The sequence below is a fragment of the Trachinotus anak genome, unplaced genomic scaffold (genome assembly GCF_046630095.1).
Source record: "Trachinotus anak isolate AG129_WGS33_773 ecotype Australia unplaced genomic scaffold, CSIRO_AGI_Tana_v1 ptg000028l, whole genome shotgun sequence".
In the NCBI taxonomy this organism is placed as follows: Eukaryota; Metazoa; Chordata; class Actinopteri; order Carangiformes; family Carangidae; genus Trachinotus; species Trachinotus anak.
This window is the reverse complement of record NW_027273879.1, coordinates 12,430,855-12,453,635: the sequence shown is the minus strand read 5'-3', so window position 1 is coordinate 12,453,635 and position 22,781 is coordinate 12,430,855. Positions and strand designations below refer to the sequence as shown.

The following is a 22,781-nucleotide window of genomic DNA, read 5'->3' as shown; positions in this document are numbered from 1 at the left end:
GACATCATGAACCTTAGACATCATGGGCAAAAATCTCAGTCAAAAGTTACTGATTGAAAACGTCACTGGAATCTAAATACCGCCCCTCCTGTTGAGCAGCACAATCGTCTCCCACAAACAAGTCTGATGGCTTTTTGATTTTCTTCCTAATGGCCCTGCCTTTGACTCCCACCTTCACAGACCCTCCACCCACTCAGGTCTTCATCCGAGGGCCAATGGCTGCCTTCCTTCCACTGTGCAGCGGCACAAAGGGCTTTAATGGCCCTTGGCATGTGGCTCAATGGGGACAGGAGACTGACTTATCCCCTCCCCAACACATGCAGACATATAACCACACATACAACACCCAGATAAAGGTACATACAAGCTTTCTCTCTGCCCCTACCCCCAACACACACACACACCCTTTCCAAGTATCGTCATTTGTGCCCTTAAGGTTAAACAGACACCAAAAGCCACACAGAAAGTCAGCAACACCTTGAGGCAGAGAGGCAGCAGCACGTGTGTCACTGCACGGTGAAGCAAGTTTCTGTCACGGAAAAAGTATATATAGTCTTGCCAACTGAGCAAGACTAGATATATATATATTTAAATCTTTGGTTCCTTTATACCGTCTGCTTTCCTGTAAGTATTCTGTGGGTTGAACAATGTAAAGCCCCTTCTTTCTCCTGTTTTTTTGTTTCATTTTTGCTTGTTGCTTTATTGTAACTTGAGTTTTAAACCTCAGAGTCTCTCAGTTGAATCTGGCCAGGGAGCTTTACATCCTTCTCCCTTATTTCTTGTCATTTCTTCATCATCACTATCTAATGAAGGCATAAAATGTCCAAAACAAATCTTTTGAGTCTATTGGATGCATACCATGGAAACCACACAAAGAAAGGCAAAACAAAGTCATTTTCACATGTGGTAAAAAGTTTTAATTCCTTGGTCTGCATGTACAAATATCTATAAAAGGTGAACACTTTCACGCTTTGTATGTACATTTTGCAGCACGAGGTTAACTTGGGACTGACAAGAGGACAGAGAAGAAAGAGGGACGATACAAGATAGTGATATTTACCACCTACACATCCATCGGTATAGTTTGTCTCCAAAATTTCATTCAAGTGCTAAGAAGTCACTTTTACTGTACATTCCTCCTCCATCAACAGGATGCATACATACAGGAGGCAGAATAACTCATCAAAGCATTGCCATGATTCAAACACAGTACAGTAAACCATGCAAACAGACTTTATCGAGTACTTCATTTCCAGATATATATTTATATTCTATAATCTTAAAATCTTTATGTGCAGCTTATATGACAAGACATAAAATTAGGAACACCACTGGTAACATTTTCAATGCTAAACCCTGTGTTGTGTTAGGGAGTTTTTACAGAGGTATCAGAGGTCTGATTTTACATATTTCCTGTGTATCTGTTGGGAATGTGGTTTAGCCACTAGCTAGGCATGACAAAATGCAAGGGAGGGCACCTGTTTCTCAACTTATGTATGTGTGTGTGTTGTCCACATGTCTGATATTGTATCACATTCTTTGGAAATAGCTGCAGGAATAAAGGAAAAATAACAAAGGGATGTGAGGAGAAAATTAGCTTAACTCAGACTTTAACATTTAAACGGGACAAACACCTATAGAGACAAACCTAGGAGGACTATGGAAACCATATATTAAAGGACAGGGATGCTCCAAAACAGTAAGACAAATAAATTAAAAAGGAACCCAACAAACATTTGTAGTATTAAAAGCCGAGCTGGGGCAGATATAGTAAAGGGCTTACGAGAAAATAATCAATTTTATTACCACACCCTCTGCCAGGATCAAGCAGTATCTTACAGAGAAATGGCTTGTACGCCTGCATGTGTGTGTTTGTCTAAGTGTGCATATGTGTGGATGAAGTGTTCAGCATTCATTTGTGATTCCCCTGATAATGTAGCGTTGAGTCGTCAAACAGAGGGTTCTTTACTTCCATCTCTCCAGTCTGTTAAGGAGGGAAAAAAGGATTCTCGGTCATAAAACAAACATTGGAAAAGATAAGTTTTGTGCATGCATGTGTGCGAGTGTGAGTATCTACCCACCGGTGCAAGTCCGGGGCACTCATATACTGTAAAATCTCCTCCCACCTCTTCCTCATCTGATGTGACCTCGTTGTCGAGGACTTTCTGTTCAGGTTTATGACTGATGGGGAGAAAAAGACATTCAAGTTAAGACGGAGAGGTTACAAGGTCAGAGGATGTGGTTGACATTTTAAAAAATGCATCAAGACATAAGGGCCAGAAAAAAAAAGGGAACATGAGGGTGTAGCAGTAAGTGTGAAGAAAAACAGGGGAAAGGAAACATACTTTCCCATTGACAGCATCTGTTGTTTCTGATGTTGATAGTGATACATTTGGGCGTTTTGGGCCAGAGTCTTATCTCCCATCTGGAGGCAAGACAGCCGTTGTGTTAATGATACAATGACATGTAGAAGTCTAAGTCATAGACCTTGTGGTTACTGCAGATGAAGAGGTGTGAAACTAAGGCAAGCTCTAACAATAGTGGTACAGTGAAGGAGGAACTGTGATCTTACCGAGGTACCAGTGGCTGCGGTAGCAGACACACCCGCCTCTCTGAAAGCAGGGTAATCCACTTTCTGAGCCAGATGCGATTCTTTCTGCAACCTGTGTGTGTGTAGGGGGGTTTATTAACTTATTAGTGTTAATTAATCTATACAATTAACAATTACACAACAAACTAAGATTGGTCTAGGGTATTGTAGACAAAATCTAGCTTCCTCTTGCCTTACTATAAACTTTATGAGTTCAGACTTACTTGATGAAACAGACAGTTGCCAGGATTACTGCCACAGTGCCCACCGTGACGCACAGCGAGATTATGACTGCACATTGATACAAAAGAGAGAGGGTAAAAAAAAAAAGGGGAATACAGAAGGTTAACCAGTAATAGCAATAATGAGTGATTAACCCTACTGGGAAATGTATCATGACTGCTGAATATAATTATATTTTAAGTCATTTGCTCATCATGAGTAGTTATCGTCATGGTGAGTAAAACGATAAGCAACATAAAAGCAATAAACACCCTGGGATGTTAAGGATTAACTGCTCTGTTGGGACAATTAGAAAACATAAGCAGTGAAATCTTGCTTGAGAACATCCAGGTAGTGGACACCCACATTTTTTAACAACATGTAATTACATTTAATTTGTATCCGTCATCAGTTTAAATCAGTACTGAATTCCCCACCATCAGGCTTTCACTTTCTGAGTGTAATAAAGCCTTCTAGTCTCTTACATTTTGCTGTGTCACTGTGTTGAGGGCATAGGGTCATACTCACTGACAATAACTCTGTCATCCCTGGGTGCTGGAACCACTATAGGACCAGCTTTGCCTGCAGCTCCAGTGGCCCTGGGCTGTGGGGTCGGTGTGCTGGGGTGGGCAGTGCCTGTAGGGCCAGGGGCTGTAGTGAAGGCATGCACGCTGTCAGATGAGGGACGAGCCTCGCTTTTCTGTTGGTGTCTGGAGGCATTTGTCTTGTTTTTTTTAGCATCTGTCTGGGAGGTGACGGCAACTGAGAGAGTGAGAAAGACATAAAGAAAGAAAGAGTCATAATCAAAGGCTACATGAAGGGAGAGTAGTAAACACTTCCTATACAAGAAAGGCAGCGTTAGGGCTTGAAGTAAAACACACACATCTTAACTCACGGAAGTGACATGTTTCTTGCTTACCTATTATTATATATATATATATATATATATATATATATATATATATATATATATATATATATATATATATATATATATATATATATATATATATATATATATATATATATATATATATATATATATATTATATTTATATACGTAAATATTTTTGTCTTAAGCTTGTTCTCAGGTTCTTACCAGGCCTTTTAGGTGATTTGATCTCTGACACTTCCTGTTTTTCAATGACAGACTGAAGGTAATCGATCTCTTCGTCCAGCTCAGGGAAGTATGGTCCTTAACAAGATAAACAAGTTTCACTGATTAGCATTTGGCTTTGATAGTCTTGAAGCATGAGCTAATGATAAACAGCAGGAAATTCAGCGTGCATAAAACGCTGCAGCATTTACAGTGACACTGAAGGCCTCTTATAATAAACAAGGCAACTTCATTCATACACGTAACATACAAATCACTGACAGCAAATTCATATACATCACATACAGAGTTACCAGGGAAACACACCTACTGAGATTTCTACATTAACAAATATTTAGCCACAATCTACAATTAATCTGAATACTGAAAGGAAGTGGTGTTTTTTTCTTTGAGAGGTGCAACTAATCCTTCTTTTGATGATCATATTCTATTTGTTCATCTGCCAATTAATCGTTTGGTTTCTGAAATATCAGACAACAGTGAAAAACTTCCAGGATTATTTATTTTACGATCACAAACAGAAAATCCTCACAACACCGTAGCTGGAGCAAGGTAATTTGTGATATTTCTGCTTAAAAAATGATTTACACGATTAAAATATCAAAAAAGATGCAGATGAATTTGCTGCCAGTCTTAAGGCTGGAAAATCTAGTTGGTTTCATGACTGTAGGTAATGTGTAACTATTGCTGTGTGTAGGGGAGGGAGAGACAGAACACATGCACTTGGTTTAGGCTTGTGTTCAGGCCTGTTCCCAATCTTCACATGTGTTTTTCAGGGCCTTGTCTCTGAAGTGATGGACAGGGAGTGTGCCCATGTGTCTTGTTTGTTTGTGGACTGGTAAAAAAAAAAGGAGACAATACTAAACTGTTGTTAACAGCCCTTAAGGCCAGACAGCGAGCCACATTCCTGCTGTACTGTCGCGGTCTCCAGGGAGACACACAGTGTGTGTGTGGCCGGGGGGAGGAAGCACCACGGGGGGCAGGAGCAATCAGCCAAACCTTTGCCTCTCTGGGCTTGAGTTGCTATGTTTACAATAGATCCCATAGCTCGCTGCTAATGGAGGTGATCAAAGTGTTGTTTCCCTCTGTAAAGTTACGCTGCAATATATCAAATATCAAACTACAGGTATTCAAACTGCAAAGAAGCTAAAAGTTGCTTGATCATCTCCGAGATCGTTTGTTCAGCATTCTGGGCCAATATGTCCAGCTGATTTGTGTGACATTGATGTCATATGTGCCAATGTGAAAAAAATAAATGACAGATGCCAGTAAATTTATCTAAACAAATGTGTTATTACAAATTATTATGACCATCCACATCACTTTTAATGATTACAGTGTCACTTTCACTCCAGAAGGCTGGCCATCTGGCTGAGCTAATGTGTATGATATGACATGCCAGCACTTTCACTGCCTGCTTTGTTATTTTCTTACCCCCCTCTACTAATGGCCATTTAGTGCACTCCATAGCAGGTGTCTGTGGAGGCGGGATGCACCATCTGCACTTTGCAGGTGGCTGAGAGCTCCAACTGTGCCCGAGTGCTTGGCAGGAGCGTGTGGTAGTACAGCTTTGCATTTTAGAGAAGAGAAGAGATTTACTGGTGGTGTTTTTTAAGAGTGGATCGATTTAAAATCTGCAGGGAAACAGCTGAAAATGGTCGAGAAGAGAATTTATTTATTTACTTAAGGAAAAAAGCCCGACAAGGCCAAAGTTGATGACTCACCTAAAGGAGTGTCAATTGTGTGTATGTGTGTAGTTTGTCACACACTGACTAAGCACGCACACCTCTCCTTGTGTAAGAGAGTTTTGTCACTGGCTTGATAATGACCCATAACCTCTTGAGAGGCACCCAGGGGGCAGTCGGGTACAACAAACAAACACTAAACAGCTCAACAGGGATTGTGGGTCACACACATCTGTTGCTGCTCTCTTTTCCCACTTAAAAACCATTCACATTTCTTCCCCCCCAAACCCACATGCAGGAACACACACACTACTTTCCTGCCCCCCTTCTTCTTGTTTAAACCTCACCTCTGAAGAACGTAAAGACTTTTGGATCTGAGTATCTGTTTTAATTAGATTTGGAAAGGAGATTATCTAGTATTTCAGTCTATGGTCATTTCATTTGGGATTAGATCAGAAAATTGGAATCACTTAATGACTAGTATTTATATGGCCTCAACCAACAACAACAACAACAACAACAACAACAACAACAACAACAACAACAACAACAACAACCATCATCATCATCATCATCATCATCATCATCATCTAAGTGAGGAATACCATGCATTTAGGATGCTTTAAGGTGTATTCGATAAACTACTTAAATGATCAATCAATTAAAGATTTATTGTTTGACGGATGTTCTGTCCAACAACCAGTCATACTGAAACAAAATACTCCCTTGTTTCCAAACTACTAAACCCACTTGATATGTCCCTTTTTGATTTTTTCATGCCACTCCCTCACTTTGAGTATAAGTCAATAATCTATGAGTATGGCTAAGGACAGGTTCTGTGTGTCGTGCTGCCCTCTAGTGGGTAATTTATGGCATATGTAGAAGACAGGCTACATGTCAGTCTTACATGTGGTCTGTTCATTCTCTGTTCATTCTCAGATCCTCTGAAACCAGATTTCCTGGGCCTGCCAGTTTCAGATCTTTCTGATTCATGTGCTAGTTTCTGTGTTTGGAGGAAACGGTTGACAAGATGGTTCAGTTAAAAAGGGCAGGAACCAGAGAGGTCACAGTTTTAAACAGAGACTCATGTCTGTTGAGGGAGTGCCATCCAGTTAAAATGCTATTTTGCCTGTGAAATCTAAAGTTGGAAGGGTGGTGTACCTCATCATTTTGGCAGTGAGTCACCCTCCCACCTGCTATAAAAAGTCAGTCCTAGCTGAATGCACCGCTTTAAGCCAATACGGGAAATCTGAACAGCAATATTTTACCCTTCAATAAACAGTCCCACCTGTCTTTACCAAAGGAGCAAAGAGAGAGAAAAAAGACTGCAATAAAATACTGTAAATGTTTTACTCTTTTTCTGGCTGTTAGACATTAGGTCAGTTGATAATGTCATGTGCTTATTAACAAATTGTCACTTAATTTCTAGAATATGATATAAATTCAATTGACAATTATTAAAATATATAAATATGAATATTCATAATATAAAAATATGAATGTTTAAGATTAAAATGAATATACCTGACAAAGTGAACAAAGTGAAACAAATATATTCAATTTGATATTGCAACAACAACAATTACTCAACATTAAACACACTAACAGTTACAATGTATGACTGTTTACAAGTGTAAAATTGTAAACAGTTGACAGTAAATGTTACGCTGAAGCTATCTGACTGATTAGATCTTCTAAGTGAAATAGTGGAAGTTGTATAAATGCTGGGAATGACATCATCAACCATAAAGCTGTATAGAAATGAATGTAACTTACACAAAACAACACCATTATCAGAAAGTGGTACCATTCATTTCAACCAGTTAAATGCAGTGTGCCTGGTAAGAAATTCATTTCAAATGAAAAGCTGTGAAACAACGTTTATGTTTCATTTGTTGCTGAACTAACCAACTTGTTGTTTGGCTTTCCATCAGTTTAGTGATCTAATCTCATGCCAGCAAAGTAAACTGCTGCAGGATATTTGTTCGTACTGCACGTCCCTATAAAAACAGCTGTCAGAGTGTCTTGGTCTTTTTGCTGTTGTCACTTTGTTGACTGCTCTGTTGTATATTACGTAATGTAAAAATGTCTAAACCAAAGTGGATGTGGATGTAGGAGAGAGAAAAAGCTACAGGAGGACAGAGGGAGACAGTCCAAAGAGACAGTCCAAATAAACTCTGGGCAACAACTCTGCTTTTAGCACAAACACAATTTAACTGCAGTAAAGGATACATACTTAGTTTGTGCTGCTTCTGAACAAAGGACATGGCTTCAAGGCATAGTGTATGTTTACCAATGGCACGCCTCTATGTCAAATACAAGCAGGTTCTACTTACAATAAAAAGTGCTGCCTGCCTCGCTTGTTCACCTGCTGTGCACTCTCATCCTCCATGGCCTGAGTATGTGAAATTTAAGACTCCATTCAGAGTGATTTCCAGTGAGTACCAGTAACTCTGAATTGCTCTGATATACAGGCAAAATGATTTCAGGGAGAGATCATCAAGTGCAAGTGCCACAAAGGTATAATAACTGTGAGTGTGATTTAGCAGAGAGGAAATTAGAAAGAGGAGCATCAGTTTATATTACAGTGAAATACGTGGCGTGACTAGAGTGTGGAGTTAGTACCTCCCACAGTCAGGATAAGCCCATGAAGTTACAGGGAAGACAGAGCTTAACACTGGCCCTGCCGTTGATATTTATTTAATAGAGCAAAACCTTCGTCCCACAATTTCTTTGATGAATCAATTAAATCAATTTAATCCAGAAATAATGTAAAAATCCAGTGTTTCACTTCCAACTGTGGATAAGCTCGAATAATTTTGTCTGACTTAACATATACCCTGCAACTCAAAGGGGAGCACTGGTCATCCACAAACTGGACTAATGATCTTGTGGTTATGAATGCACAGAAGTATATTTATTATTATTAATGTGATTCCAGAGATGTGACAATCATTTAATAATGTAAAAGTGTAATATTCTGGGCCACAATATATGGCTAATAAAAAATGTTGCAATCAACCAAGACACTAACGGCTGATTATTCAATAGATCAGTTAGCAGAGGCAGCATGGAGGCTGAGCCATGGCCTGGTAGTATGAGGTAAAGCAATCTTATGGGAGCATCTATAGTAGCTTCATGCACAGTACTTCCAGGAGTCTGAATTTGATGCGACTTGCTGCAGGCAGCCAGAAAAGGCAAAGCAGGAGGAGACTGACAAGGTAGGTGAAGAGGACGGCAGTATCCTGGATCAACATGACTGCCCTTCAGTCTCCTCTATTCTAAGGACATAAGTACATCCTGCCACTCTTGTGCACTGTGGGCTGCTGAGCTGAGAATATATCAGCATCTATAATTCTCTCAAAAAATGTAATTGTTTGATGACATGATCATGATTATTCTATAGATCAGTAGAAAGCTGAACACTAAACCGTGCTGCAGAGCCAGTGAGTCAGCTTGAGACGTGGTTTTGTAAGACTGAAATTAGAAGCTAAATCGGAAGAACAGCCAGGTAAAGGAAACTAGCTATGAGCTTGAGTGTATATGTGTATGTGTGTGTGTGTGTGTGTGTGTGTGTGTGTGTGTGTGTGTGTGTGTGTGTCTGAGAGAGAGAGTTAGATAAAAAGAAAAAGAGAGAGAGAGACAGAGTTAACTGACATTTGGTATGCTGGCTCATCATGTGACAGAAATTCAGTGCATTTCTCATGCCTCAAAAAGCACACTAACATTTTCGACAACTAGATGTTTAGTCCTGAAAACACAGCCACCATATTTCCTCTAAAGTGTAATTTGCAGTTAGTAATGTTGCTAAACAACAAAGTCAGCAGCTGGACTGCAGCTCATCATTGTGTTTGATGTGTGCTGCATTTTGTGCGTATATATGTGTGTGTGTCTGTCAGTGTCAGACTCCCATGCAGATCACTGTGTACTGTGGTCTCTCTGGGGTTTATGTAACCACTTTAGGGAGCTTAGCCGTGGCCTATGATCTGCTGGATTCACAACACCACACACACACACACACACACACACACACACACACACACACACACACACACACACACACACACACACACACACACACACACACACACACACACACACACACACACACACACACACACGTTAAGCTTAAAATTGAAAAATGCACAGAGGCACAATCCAAAGTATGAGTGAACTGCAAAAAATAAATAAATAAATAAAATAAAATAAAATCCTCTGTACTTGTGACCTTTCTCTCCGACACATCCTCACACTCTTCCCCTTCTCATGTTTACTTCCCTCTCTGGTGCTGCCACCAATAATTTGAGCCAAGTTTGTACTGTATCCTCTCCTGCTGCAGACCCATCTTAATTATTAATCCTGCAAGAGCACGCACGTGCCCACCAACAGACACAGTCATGTACACTCGCATTCGTGCAGAGGCAAGCCAGTGCACTCATATATACACAAGATGTTTCCTTTTCCCTCTCGAGTTCCTGGAGCGCCTTCTTGAAACATGGTGTAAGTGCGAGCAGTGCGATGCCACGCCGTGGAAATCAGAAAATAAGATCTATTTTCGCAGCTTGGCTCTATCTTTGAGTGGTATTCGACTCAGTGATGGAGACGAAGGGCAAGAGAGAGAGGGAGAGAGAGAGATGCATGTCATCTAAGTGATTAAAGCTGGCAGTGTGTGGGGGTGGTGCGTGTGTGGGTATGTTGCAGACACAGCAGGGGTAGGGGCGGATTAAAAAACACAGAGGATCAGACTGCACCATGATGCGAGACAAGGAGGCAGAGCAAGGACCACAACAAGGTCGTAGAGAGAAGAGAACAGGACAAAAAAAGAACGAGAGACACGAGATACTGAAAGGGGGAGAGGGAATAAAGACATCAAGCTAAGACTGATAGAGGAGGAGAGGGAAAGAACAGAATCAATAGGCAATCGAGAGAAAAGGGTGGAGAGGAAGAGAGATTTGGGCAGCAGGATAGAGACATCAACTCAGAGAAGAGGCTCTGACAAAGAACAAATGTGGAGTGAAGGAACAGAGAAAGAATGACAGTGAGTCAGTCAGTGCTTTAACATTCACTCTAATAATTCAATTATAACTGGAGAGAGGGAGTTGTTTCAGCTGTCATTTAAACCCAGCGCAGGTTATTTCACTGGGACTGAGGCTGCAATCAGAATAAGCATAACCTCCATATTCATTATATGGAGGTCGTAAAATTTTCATTCAGCAAACAGGCTAGTCATGCAGTGACTAAAATACCCATTACAATTTCCTGTAGCACAGAGTGGCATCTTCTTTCGACTAAAAACTCAAAGATATTCAATTTGCAAAGAAATATATTTGAGAAGCTGGAACCAGAGAATATTTGACATTTTTGCTCAAGAACTACCTTGAAAATTTACTTAAACAATTAATACATTATCAAAATAATTACCTGCTTGTACAACAGCTAAAACTAACTGATGGTTAAACTAATCATGTCATCTCCAGTTCCAACAGAAGTAATGCTACGTATTAAGGTGTGTTGACTGTGAAAACATCAGGGGCGATGATGGACTTCATCGTTCTGTCCCTGACAGTCTGATGTATTTTGTAAATACTGTATTTGAGAGTGTTGTCTGTCTAAATCAAAGCTCTAAATTCACTGATGTGAAAGATAAAAGAAAGAAGTCAATCCATTCTCCTTCCTCTTCTGTTTCTTCGTGACGTTTTAAGACACGACCCTGCAGGGTACTGTACGTCCTTCCATTAATTTCACATAAAATTACCTTTACATGTCAAGTTTGTGATCACCTGTATATATACACACAATAAATGACTTCGAGTGTCACTGTGAGTGTATCAGCTCAGTTTCTTGCGCTCAAAAGAAACAGCGGTAGCTTGTGTGTACAGTGAGTGTGTATACAGAGTCATATGAGTGTGTTTGTGTGTGAGCATTTTTTTTTCCTCATACCACGCTGATGGTGCTTCCTCCTGTCCACACAGCGTCCTTCCTCATTCTCACGCAACGGGGAGATGCAGGGGCCACAGTGAGAGGAGCCGGGCTTGCAGAGGTGGCGTCCCTGTTTGGCACAGTCTATATGGCGGGGGCATTTACTGCCAGATGGGGCTGGGTTGGCGAGAAAGAGTGACATCAATAGTTTTATTAGTGTCCCAACCACAATGCTGTGAAACAGAAAGAATGCTAAGAGCTGTTATTACTATTTTTATTATTATGAGACAGTTAAATGAGGATTTTTGTGAGGAATGAAGCACTATAAAAATGTTCAGAATAAGAGATGCTTCAACTTTATAACCGACACTCTTTGCATGAGCAGATGTGTCAGCTCCATTCTGCTCTAGAACGGTTACGTCACAGTTTTCAAACAGGTTGTTTAGCTTCAGCTGTAACCTTATCAAGCCTTCCACAAAGGCAGGGTTTGTCAGATATGACAAGAATGTTTGGGCAGTAAGAGAAGTACATTTTGAATAATCCTCTGCATTTCACAATGTGGTGAGCCCCACCTGTTTGGCAATGGAGGTCAGGTTAAACCAAAGTAAAGAGTTAGCGACAGCTGCACACAGATCTGCCCGCAATCAGGTGAGATAATCCCTTGACCTGATTACTGCCAGTTTGACACAAAAACGTAGCCCAGACGCTGTATCTAGATATAAATATATATTTATATACACGCACACACACACACGCCCACACATACACAGCTTGAGTACACCACAAAGAAAGAAGTGGGTCACAGCAGGTCTGTTAGGTAGCAGAGGGCAGGTAGAGCACCGGGGGACGCTACCAGAGCGGATAATGAGGATGCAGCAGAGCGGGCCAGCTAAAGGTGAACAGCACAGTGGGTGATGATAGACAGGAGGTGGTAGCAGGTGGGAAGAAAGTGGAGGAACCCAGTATTTGTAGGGATAATGGGTCACCGTTGTCAGCGTTGTTCAAGTCCACAGGTGAGAGATCAGCGTTGTAAAAACAGAGGAATCAAACGATTTGAGCTTGGTGGGTCATGCCATTGCTGTCGCTTTTTTCTGGATGCATTATTTTGAGATTCAATGTCTTTAAATGATGAACAAACAGGCTTATTGTATTAAATATTTCAGGTTTAGATTCTACAAAATTCAATTAAAAAAAAAAAAAAAAATGTCGAAAACTTTGGGGTTTTTTTGTGTGTTTTGCAACAGACTGCAGTCATTACCCCCCAACATTTTCTCAATTGCTACATAAGAGGAGAGAAGTACACGGCGGGAGATCGCTGTAGGAGAAATCTCAATGACCTCCATGGCAACAAGGCCCGTAATATCAGGAATGATGTGTTTTCCAAGGAGCACATGTGCAAAGAGGAAGTGTTGGTGAGATGAAGAGCAGCTGGAGGAGGAACACTGTGTACACATACTTATGCTTTATTATTATCCATCCATCAATACATTTTTATTCACACTTTTGCCATTTAGAATTTGCATTAAACTGAAACATAAAATCGAGACTAATCAGTTCATTTCTAAGACTCTTTCTAAGGCTCATAACTTTGCACTTATGTGGATGTGGATACATATATATATATATATATTATGATGTTTTGAGTCCACATATGCTACTGCTGCTTTGTCTTATTTTCCAATTTGACAAAATCCACAACTTCCTCTCTCAGTTCCTCTGTCTCCCCTACACTCAGATTTAGTTTTTGGTCAATTTCTGATGTATCTGTTGATTTCTGTTGTTTAAGGTCACATATATCTGAAACCCCACTGCTAATTTCATTTTTTATAACACAATCCCTGTTGCAATAAAGCTGATAACACCTGTTCTAAACTTCTGTCAAACCTTCCCTGTCAGAGATACTGAAACTACAGTTGAACTAAAAAAACAACATCAGCAACAAGAAAAGTGGTGAAAATCTCAAACGTTTAACAACATCACAAGTGTGCTAACACCACAGGTGGCAAAACAAATACACATGCACGCCTGTGAAAACACACAAACATTTCAACAAATCTACACATCACAGTTACACCACAGGGAGATGGACACGCACGTCCACATCTTCTTATGTCACTGACTGGCCGGACTCCTCAGGGAGAGAGCGGTGAGTGACGCATGTGTAACCTGAGACGCTTTGTTTTTGTAGTCTGTTTGAGTCAAAGATACAGAAAGGAGGTGAGGGTGGTGGGAGTGGTGGGGTGGGGTGGGGGGGGTGGTGGTGGGGGGGGGCTGGAGATGGGAAGTCATGAGCATTTCTAATTTTTGTGAGACATCTGTGGCTGACAGCAAATGGAGTATTCGCTGTTGTATTGTTGGGTAGAAAAGCAAATGTTTTACTTAGTGTCACAAAACTAACATGAGGGTGGACAACTCCCTGAGCGCCTTTGATCGCTGGTTCTTATTTACTGTCGACGCGCCGTCTCCGCACCCACGATCCACCAACAACTCAGCCACCTGCAAGTTTAAATGCTGCCTCACCTGCTCGGCCCCGTTTCCAAATTATTCAACATCCCTCTGACTGCAACGTGGTCATGTGCCGAGCCCCCCCGCCCATTCCTGGTTACGTCAAACACTGCTCTCTGTCTTAATCATTTTCTCTCGGTTTCCTCCCTCAGTTGTCGTGGCTTCTATTTTTACCTGCCACGTGCCTTCCTTTTCATTTCCCTTCAGAATATCAAACCTTTGCCTGATCTTTTCACATGTTCTCATTCATTTCCTTCAACCCTTTAACCTTAGAGAGATATATAGCTGTCACTTGAAAATAGCTTGTTCTCTCCTTGTGGTATTTCATATGACTGTGTCCACTTTGTGTCACTGGGAATTAATTCTCAGGCACATGTTTGTGTGCATGTGCATGTAGATGTGATGAGAAAAAAAAAAACAATAAAACACAGATTCACTCACACGCAACATACATCACAAATCTGTCCCTTTTACTGCCACAACTGCAGACTCTGGTTTATTCTGATATCAATTTTTTTATTGATTTAATTTGGATTTTATGTTGACTTCTGCATGGCTGTTAGTGGTTTAACACTAACATTAGTAAATGTCATTGTGAGGGGAAGAGCAAGAGCCTATAATCAAGGCCAGCTCAAATAACACAAAGTCAAGGCTCAAAACACAGGACCGTGCTGGTATCTCCTAAAGCACACCGAAAGGCATAAGGTCTCCTGCTCATTATAAAAACCTTTAAACCTCCTCCCTTAATTAGCTCACGCTCCCTGCCTGTCTTCTGTCATCCTCATCACCTCAGCTATGAGTCCCATTGTCAAATCATTCCATCGTCCATTTTTCACGACTCTTTGATCCGGTAAGTGTTTCAGGAGCGAGTGCCGTCTAGGTGAAGGTCAGCTGCAGATGACTGCACCGACTCATGTCATAAAGAGAGCAACCCATGCACGTCTCAAACTCCACGCCCTTACCTCATGCTGGCTAATCCTCACAATGAGGTAAGGGCGTAAGGGTAACATTTGTCAGAGAAGAGCCTGTGTGTTTGTTTGTGTGCGTGTTTACAGGGCTGGGAATCACAGGCGTATTCGCCAAGTGATGATTACCAGCACTAAAAGAAGATTAAATCAAACTAAAAGAAGAAAAACTACCCTGAAAATATTTATTTTTAGCCGTGCTGGAGTCCAGTGCCGTAATCTGGTCAAAAGATTTTAATATAGCCAATAATTACAAATGGCTAGCATAGCTGACTCTTAAATATTCTTTAAACAGTGTAAAATTTTGCCCAGATGCTGAGTCCAACATTTTCACCCACTATATTTAACCTGTAATACAAGAAGTTATAATACGCCCTCTGAGCAGCTCTGTGTCATCAGGGCAAATTTGAGGCTACAGAGGCTACAGGCTACTGTCGCTCCACCACTGGAGAGTCTTCTAGACTTGTAAGTAAACAGCTGGTAAAGCAGCAATAGCAAAACTTAGATGTAACTCCTTTAATCATGTTTCATACTCATATTAATTAATTACAGTAAAGCGTTTCAAGACCAAACTAGCTCTTTGTCAGGCTGCAGTTTGAAGGATTTTTTTTTTTTGTATAGAAGCAGGGATTTATCACATATTAATTAATTTATGGACAAATGAGATGAAGAAAGGCTTCAGTCTCACACTTTTTAACATACGCACACACACAGTATGTTCACATGTGCTATCATTTAAATGTCAGCCATCCAGTGATCATACAGCACCAGAGTCTCTTTGCATTGCTGAATCACTTACTGTATTTAACCCAACCCCTGAATAACATCCTGCAAAAAAACAGACATCCAATTTTACATTTGCTATTCCAGCCACATAAATGAATTGCTGTCGTCAAAGACAAAATGAGAAGAGGGATTTAATCACTGTTATGAAAGGGAACCATCAGGATGTGTTCTATTTTCTAAAATATCTGCACTGCACTCTTGATGATAACAATGCAGCTCGAATCTCAACACCTCTGGTCAGCACTTCATCTGTTATTCATCACATGGGAAGTTAATGTGGTGGAACCTATTGCAGTCACATGAATGCAGATAATTATTCTCCTCACACACTAGAGGCCATACAAACACAAACACACTCACAAACCCAGTGCATGTGCTTCATTTCTAAATGTGTGGGCCGGTGAGAAAAAGATGGTACAAAAAAGTGAGAATCAGAGAAGAGCTGCAGCCAAATTAAAACTGCATTCATTACCGTTCACCAGCTGTTGTTGTGTAAACCTTTTCTTATAATTCTAATATGTTTATGCTGAACCAGTTGGGTTAAAGTATAAGAAGGCTTTATTAGTATTATTTAACCAAACTTACATAACAGCACTTTTTCTAAACACGGCTGAACCAATAAAAGACTCATCATGATAATCACGCGACAAAGCAGCTCAAATCAATACAGGAGAATAACAAAGGAGCCAGAGAAGAGAATGTGAAGTCGCCACAGGACGTGGCCTTGCATCAACGTGCCTCCCACGCAGTGCTGCCGCTAATTAGACAGCTCAATCAAGGAGACAGAGGAAGAGACACAGACAACAAGAGACAGACAGGGAGATGGAGACCGGAGAAACAGACATGGTACTGCGGTATATCAGGTGGTTTAGTATCAGTGAAGGCTGTAGAGGTGTGAAAAATCATTATGCAACTCAGGGACTCAGAAAGTAGTCCTTGGAACGAGAGAAAAATGACTTTCCTAACCATCTGCTGCTGCTGTTGCCAGGCTGTGTGCTCAGCAACATCTCTGCCAGGAAGAACAGAGAGGCAAACAGAGGCATTCTCACACAGCCTGGTGAACACCTACACTTACAGACACATGCATGCAGGCACAGGCACAGGCACAGGCACAGGCACAGGCGCACACACACACACACACACACACACACACACACACACACACACACACACACACACACACACACAAACACTTTCATGTTCATAAGCAAGTGCACAGTTTCATGTCACCGTTAACCTGTGCTGCTTCAAGAAGCTCCACAGATATAATACAACAAATGTCACAGACTCCCTAATTGTGTGTGTGTGTGTGCGTGTCTATGTGTGTGTGTGTGTATATGAGTGTGTGTGTCTGTGAGAGGTTTAGAGGGGAGGTAGGAAATGGGTAGGCCAGGAGGGTCATACCCTCCCATTGTGTGTGTTTCCTGACCCTCTGATAGCAGACAGGAAGTAAGCCAAACACTCCAAATCAAGTGGAAACATTAAAGAGCTCTTCACTTGATACGCAGCCAGTGTTCATTTCCACATGGATCAAGTGCGTGTATTATGTTCCCGTTTGTGTATATTTTGTGTAGCCATGCTGCTATGTTCCTGTTTATCCACCATGCCTCACTCTCAAATGACAAAATCAAACAAATGCCAAGCAGCCTGTTTCCGAAGCTTTGTTTTCATTGGCATCAGACGGCAAACACTGCCATTGCATGCTGGGAATTAGAATCAGGCCATATGATGATATACCCTGGAAACCATGAGATTTTCATTTTCATTTTCTTTTTTACAACTATTCAGTGGTCGCTATCCTTTTTGGCTTCTGGTCATTCACCATCTAGGTGGAAACACAGTCGATGGCCTTTTGAAGCTTTCCTATAAAAACACAGTGGACCTGTGTTTATATCAAATTTTGAAGTGTTGAAGTTGCTTTGATTTTACAGCTTGCTCTTTTAATGTATTAGACAAAAAAATCCTGTGTGTTTATTTCATCTCAAAACAAGTCCTCAATTCATTTTCTAGAACATTTCCATTATATGTTGATAACAGAACATCAGCATCAACAGTGACAGAGGATTTTTTTTAAGGCGGTTAACATAGCAGCTATCATCTATATTAATTTTTAACTTAAAATAACATTTTTGTACAAGTTGTAATTTTCTAATTACATCATGCAGCCTTAATTGAACCACTTACAGTAAGGTAACTACTGACCACACATAACATTTAACATCAGTCTTCAAGTTTACTCAGAAAAATCTCACATACAAAGATCGAACTTGGGATTTCAAGAATCGACAAACCCCCTTGGCGACAAGACAGATTTTCTGAGTCTTTAACAACATAGTGGAAACGATGGCAACATCAACCGAGGTTAGTTAAATTCTCAGAAACCAGCATCACAAAGCCATGACCCTAATTCAGATGACTTCTGTGGAAAGTTTGTACCTTATCAGTTTCAGGTAGGTGTTACAGTTCTCACATAATCTGATGCAATGACTCCTACGTGTAAAACTTTTTTGCCTCAGTTGGCGGAAAATGGGGCATGACATAGCACCTGTTAAACACATGTGCAGGCACCAACACATAGACGGACACATCGTAATGCTGAAGCAGGAAATATACTAGTGATTGCATGAGTATAGAGAGGTCAAGGTGAAAAGGAAGCAAAACAAAAAATGTCAAAGAATTTCTTTGTCGGTGGAGTCTTTGTTCGTCCCCCCTCGTGCTGCTGTCGTGTCTCTTCTGCCTTATCGCTCCCTGCGTCTGTCACTTGTCTTTTCTGTTGCAGTAACTTCTGTCATGTCAGACAATGGCGAGTCTAACCCATTACACAAGGGATAATTACTGTGTCATTATAATTAGAGTGGAGCAGAGCAGCACACCCCGCAGCAAACAGAACAACGGTTAAAGGGATTCATACAATGGCAACATGTTGGTGGCGAATAAAAGATGCTTTTTTTTCTCATTTTCTTTTTCAGGTTCGTCATGTTTGTTGGTCTTTGGCTGATTCACTTGTTACAAAAGTGTAGTTCAACTGTTCAGTTTCCTTTGAGAGCTGATTCAGTGACTGGGTATTTCTTGAAACAGTTACTTCGCCAAATTGGGTCACATTTACCTTCATTTACCTTTTACTAGATATCAAACAGATTACTTGGTATGAGCACAAAGGAAGAAGCGTCAGTGATGCTTCTACTTAGATTATATAGCACAGACGCTGTCATTCTTAGTAAGGATGTGGCTACACACAAATGCAAACCTGGGCATGCAAAAAAGCTGACACAGTAAATTAAATAAGTGAATAAGTAACAAGTAATTTAAATTGGGCCGTTTTCATCACAAAATGAGCTTGACGAAAAAAACTATTGTTGTAAACTAAATCTGAAGGAGCAATGTGTTCATTCCAGCTAAAACTGTGATGACTGCGGTTTGATCAGATTTCTGTTAGTGATCTGTAAGTTGATTAGATAATTGCGGTCCTCCAATTTCCTGGAGAGGTCTGCTTGCCAACAGTGCGCTCTCAAATGAAGAAGCCAAATATTGCGCTAAGAGAAGCCACCACAGCAAAGCCTTGGCTGACTTTTTTTTTTTTTTGTCAGACCTCGAAGTTGAGACAACAGGGACCACAATGGGGCCAATCAATATGTCTTTCCTGGCTGTTACGTAATTTCAGTGTGATGGTTACCACCGTTTAACTGGGTGGTAATTTTCCCTTTTTCTCGCTTGTGAAACAGCAGTTGTCAAACCCCCTCAAAGACCACACAGGCAATATCACAAGTCCATTTGAAACCAGACCACTTGCTAGCATTAAACTGCTTTTTCTAAATGACTTCCTGGAAGCACTGAGTTCACACACAATACGTATCAAAAAACAAGGTCAAACAACTGAAGGCAAGTATATGTATGTGGGTAAGTAGAGTATATTAATTTGGCCGAGTACCAGTGATCATTTGCGTCACTGTCCACTGTCTAGAGTTTTGGAAAATAATCCCTTCTTCATTATCTTTGGGTAAACACTGTCTTGTTCCTCATTCCAGCCAGACCGTCACTACCTGCGTTTCCTGAAGTCTGGTCATAACCCTGCAGCTTTTCAACTGTTCAACCTACAGAGCATTAGTGATTTTCCATCAAAAGCTTTTAGAGGTTATTATTATTATTATTATTGACAGGTCTGGACAGAGCACCACTTCAATCTGATGGCTCTCATTAGTTTAAGGATCAAATTTATTCTTGAACCCAAAGGAAAAATATTATCCATCCCATAATTGCATACTAATATATGCAGACTACACTTCATCTCCAGTCATATGAGGATAGGGATCATTACATATGAACCTGGTCATGGAGTCAGTGGTGTGTTTGTCCCCTGGCAGTGTGCAGGTGTCGTTCCACCTAAGTTTTCACTGCTCTCAACACCCACTACAACGCAGATGGCTGCAGGGAAAAAATAAAAAAAAAAGGTCGGTAGCCGTGTATGCATGAGAAAAGAATGACAGAGCATGACACTGAAGATATGAATCGTTAAAGTTTAATCCTGGTGGAGGAAAAGGCCGGAGGCAGCTGCTCTCTGAATAATAATGACGCCAATTCTATGTGTGGCTTGGTGAATGACAAACCTGGCATTTAAACGTGGCAGCACAACAATTACCAGGCTGAATTAGAATATTGAGAAGTGAAGATGATGTGTCTGCGGAGAAATGCTAAAATTAGAAAAGCAAGACCATGCAAATAATTTGATTTTTTTTTAGGGAAAAAAGTGACTTTTCTGGTGATACTAATTCAAAATGCCCCCGCTGAACCTGAGTTAAACAACAAATTCTGCATGCTAAGATAATTAATTCTGTATCTTGGCCAGCAGACTAGACGTAGTTTATGTAATTAATTGGGTTTATGGAGATTTTGGATTACTTCCATCCCAAGAACTCAATGTTCTGTGACAGCTTTCTGGCGTATTCACACATGATGATGTGTCGACACCTGATTGCTATGCACTTCATGCTGTTGTCACAATCCAGCAAAATCACCCTGAAAGCTGACTCACTGCAATACTGGATGTGCTTTTTGATGTTCTGTGGAGGCCTCCAATGTAATTAATGATCTTTAATAAAGTCCCTTACGGCCCGGTGGCGTAGATATGATCCCAGTAGCACCGCTGTACAGCCACATTATACAACAGTGCTATAAATCCTACTCATCTCATATTGGCTTGACACAAAACTGTTATTCCGCCTCGTCCTGTGATTTCAACACAACATACATAAACAATAGCCCACGTACCGACATACTGTCACACGCTGCTGTGAACAAGCTGCATTCAAGTGTAACAGGTGTCGTGTCGATATCGCAACCCCCATCACTGTGGAAAAATCCTACTTCTGCCAAGGAGACCACTTTTTTCTGAGCATGTAAAACAAGAGCCACGTCACAGACTACGGTGTACGGACAGTTTCGTCTGTCTCCAGCTTGTACAAAATGCTGATTTTTGAAAAACTTCTCTAGGTCATCTTCCTCCTGCACTTCTGTTTCCTTTGCACTTGAGCGAGGAAAATAATGACATTTGCATTGGTAGAATTTCGATCTGTGAGGAGATGAAAGGGGAAAACCACTGGACTTTTCAAATTTACCCTACTGGGGAAAAAACAGCGTCATAGCCTCTCTGTCCTCTCTGTTGTGCAAAACAGTGCAGCTACACACCCTTTTGATTTCACGCACAGACTTCGATGGACTGAACTGCTAGATGAGTGCATGGGTGGGTTTAATGGGAAAAATATATTGACATCTATAAATTCACACAAATCTGTGACCAGACCAAAGCAGTAAATGTTCAGTGAGCTTGTCTCTCTCTCTCTCTCTCTCTCTCTCTTTCTCTCTCTCTCTCTCTCTCTCTCCCCAGATAAAGGCTAAAGATTACATGTGATAGTCCATCTGTTGGTTCTCCCACAGGGTTTCTGTGTTAAAAACTGAGACACAGATTATCTCCACTGTGAACATCAGCGGCAACCATCACTGTGAAGGGACCCATAACACACACACACACACACACACACACACACACACACACACACACACACACACACACACACACACACACACACACACATGCTCATAAACAGACTCAAACCATTTTCCAGCCTCCAGATGAATTACTTATAATTAGCTTACTTAATTGAGAAAATGTGAATTAACAATTTCCTGTTTCAGAAATGTTTTGCTCAGTTACAGCTCATGTAAATACAGTTACAGTTTAAATATACAGAAAAATTATAAACAGTTGCTTGCACTTCTCCTTTTTCCAATATCTGAATTGTGTGGCTGCTGCTCAGATTTAGTATTCAAGCAGACCTGTTTTCAAAATGTGATTATGGACTCTCAGTAACTTTGTGAGGATTTATGGTGAATCACCATCATTCGTCAAAATAAGACTAGATCAGTGACCAAATTATGAAAAAAATACCAGATCTACATATCTCACTACATTTGGGCTGGGTCAGTGTTACATTATCAACATAAAAAAGCTTTTTCAAGAGCAGTGCATAGGAGGAAATGCACTGAGAAATCTGACAAGGAAGGAATTTTTTTTTGTTTTCACTATTGTCTTTTCCTTGTGCTCTTCTCACCCCTTGAAAGGCACATACATAGGCCTGCTTTCTTGTTTAACCTGTCCAGAGCGGCTATATTTACTACAAAACTGTCGCGCCTGTTCTCCTGAGGTAGAGAGCCTCTGCCTTTCTGCCTGACACCTGCCCACCGTCTGTTTAAAGACGCGTTGTTAGAAAATGAGCTTACGGTATCGAGGATAATTGGTTTGTCTGCTGCCGGTGTTAGTGTGGTGTGTATTTACCAAGGAGGCCGGCACCGACAGAGACGACACAGAGCAGGACCGCGGCGAGCGGCAGCCACAGCGGCGAGGCCCGGCGCTGGCGTCCGCTCCGGGGGCTAGAGAGCAGCAGCATCCTCGGGGTCTTCTCGGGGACGGAGAACCGCAGGCGGGGACGGAGACTGTT

The 22,781-nt window shown here is 41.0% G+C and overlaps 1 protein-coding gene across 2 annotated transcripts; it reads right to left on the bottom strand.

Moving 5' to 3' along the window:
- Positions 1-894: 894 nt before the first annotated feature.
- npdc1a (neural proliferation, differentiation and control, 1a) lies at positions 895-22,754 on the bottom strand. Of its 2 annotated transcripts, none has more exons than XM_071466201.1 (9): positions 22,619-22,754; positions 11,555-11,710; positions 3,912-4,007; positions 3,341-3,574; positions 2,815-2,881; positions 2,573-2,663; positions 2,346-2,425; positions 2,082-2,181; positions 895-1,984 (listed from the first exon to the last, which is right to left on the bottom strand). In XM_071466201.1, exons 1-9 carry the CDS (start codon positions 22,728-22,730, stop codon positions 1,913-1,915), a joined length of 1,008 nt encoding a protein of 335 aa, XP_071322302.1. In that variant the 5' UTR covers positions 22,731-22,754; the 3' UTR covers positions 895-1,912. The 2 variants fall into 2 exon arrangements, with proteins under 2 accessions (XP_071322302.1, XP_071322303.1); XM_071466202.1 differs by having other exon boundaries at positions 11,555-11,714; positions 22,623-22,742.
- Positions 22,755-22,781: the final 27 nt, after the last annotated feature.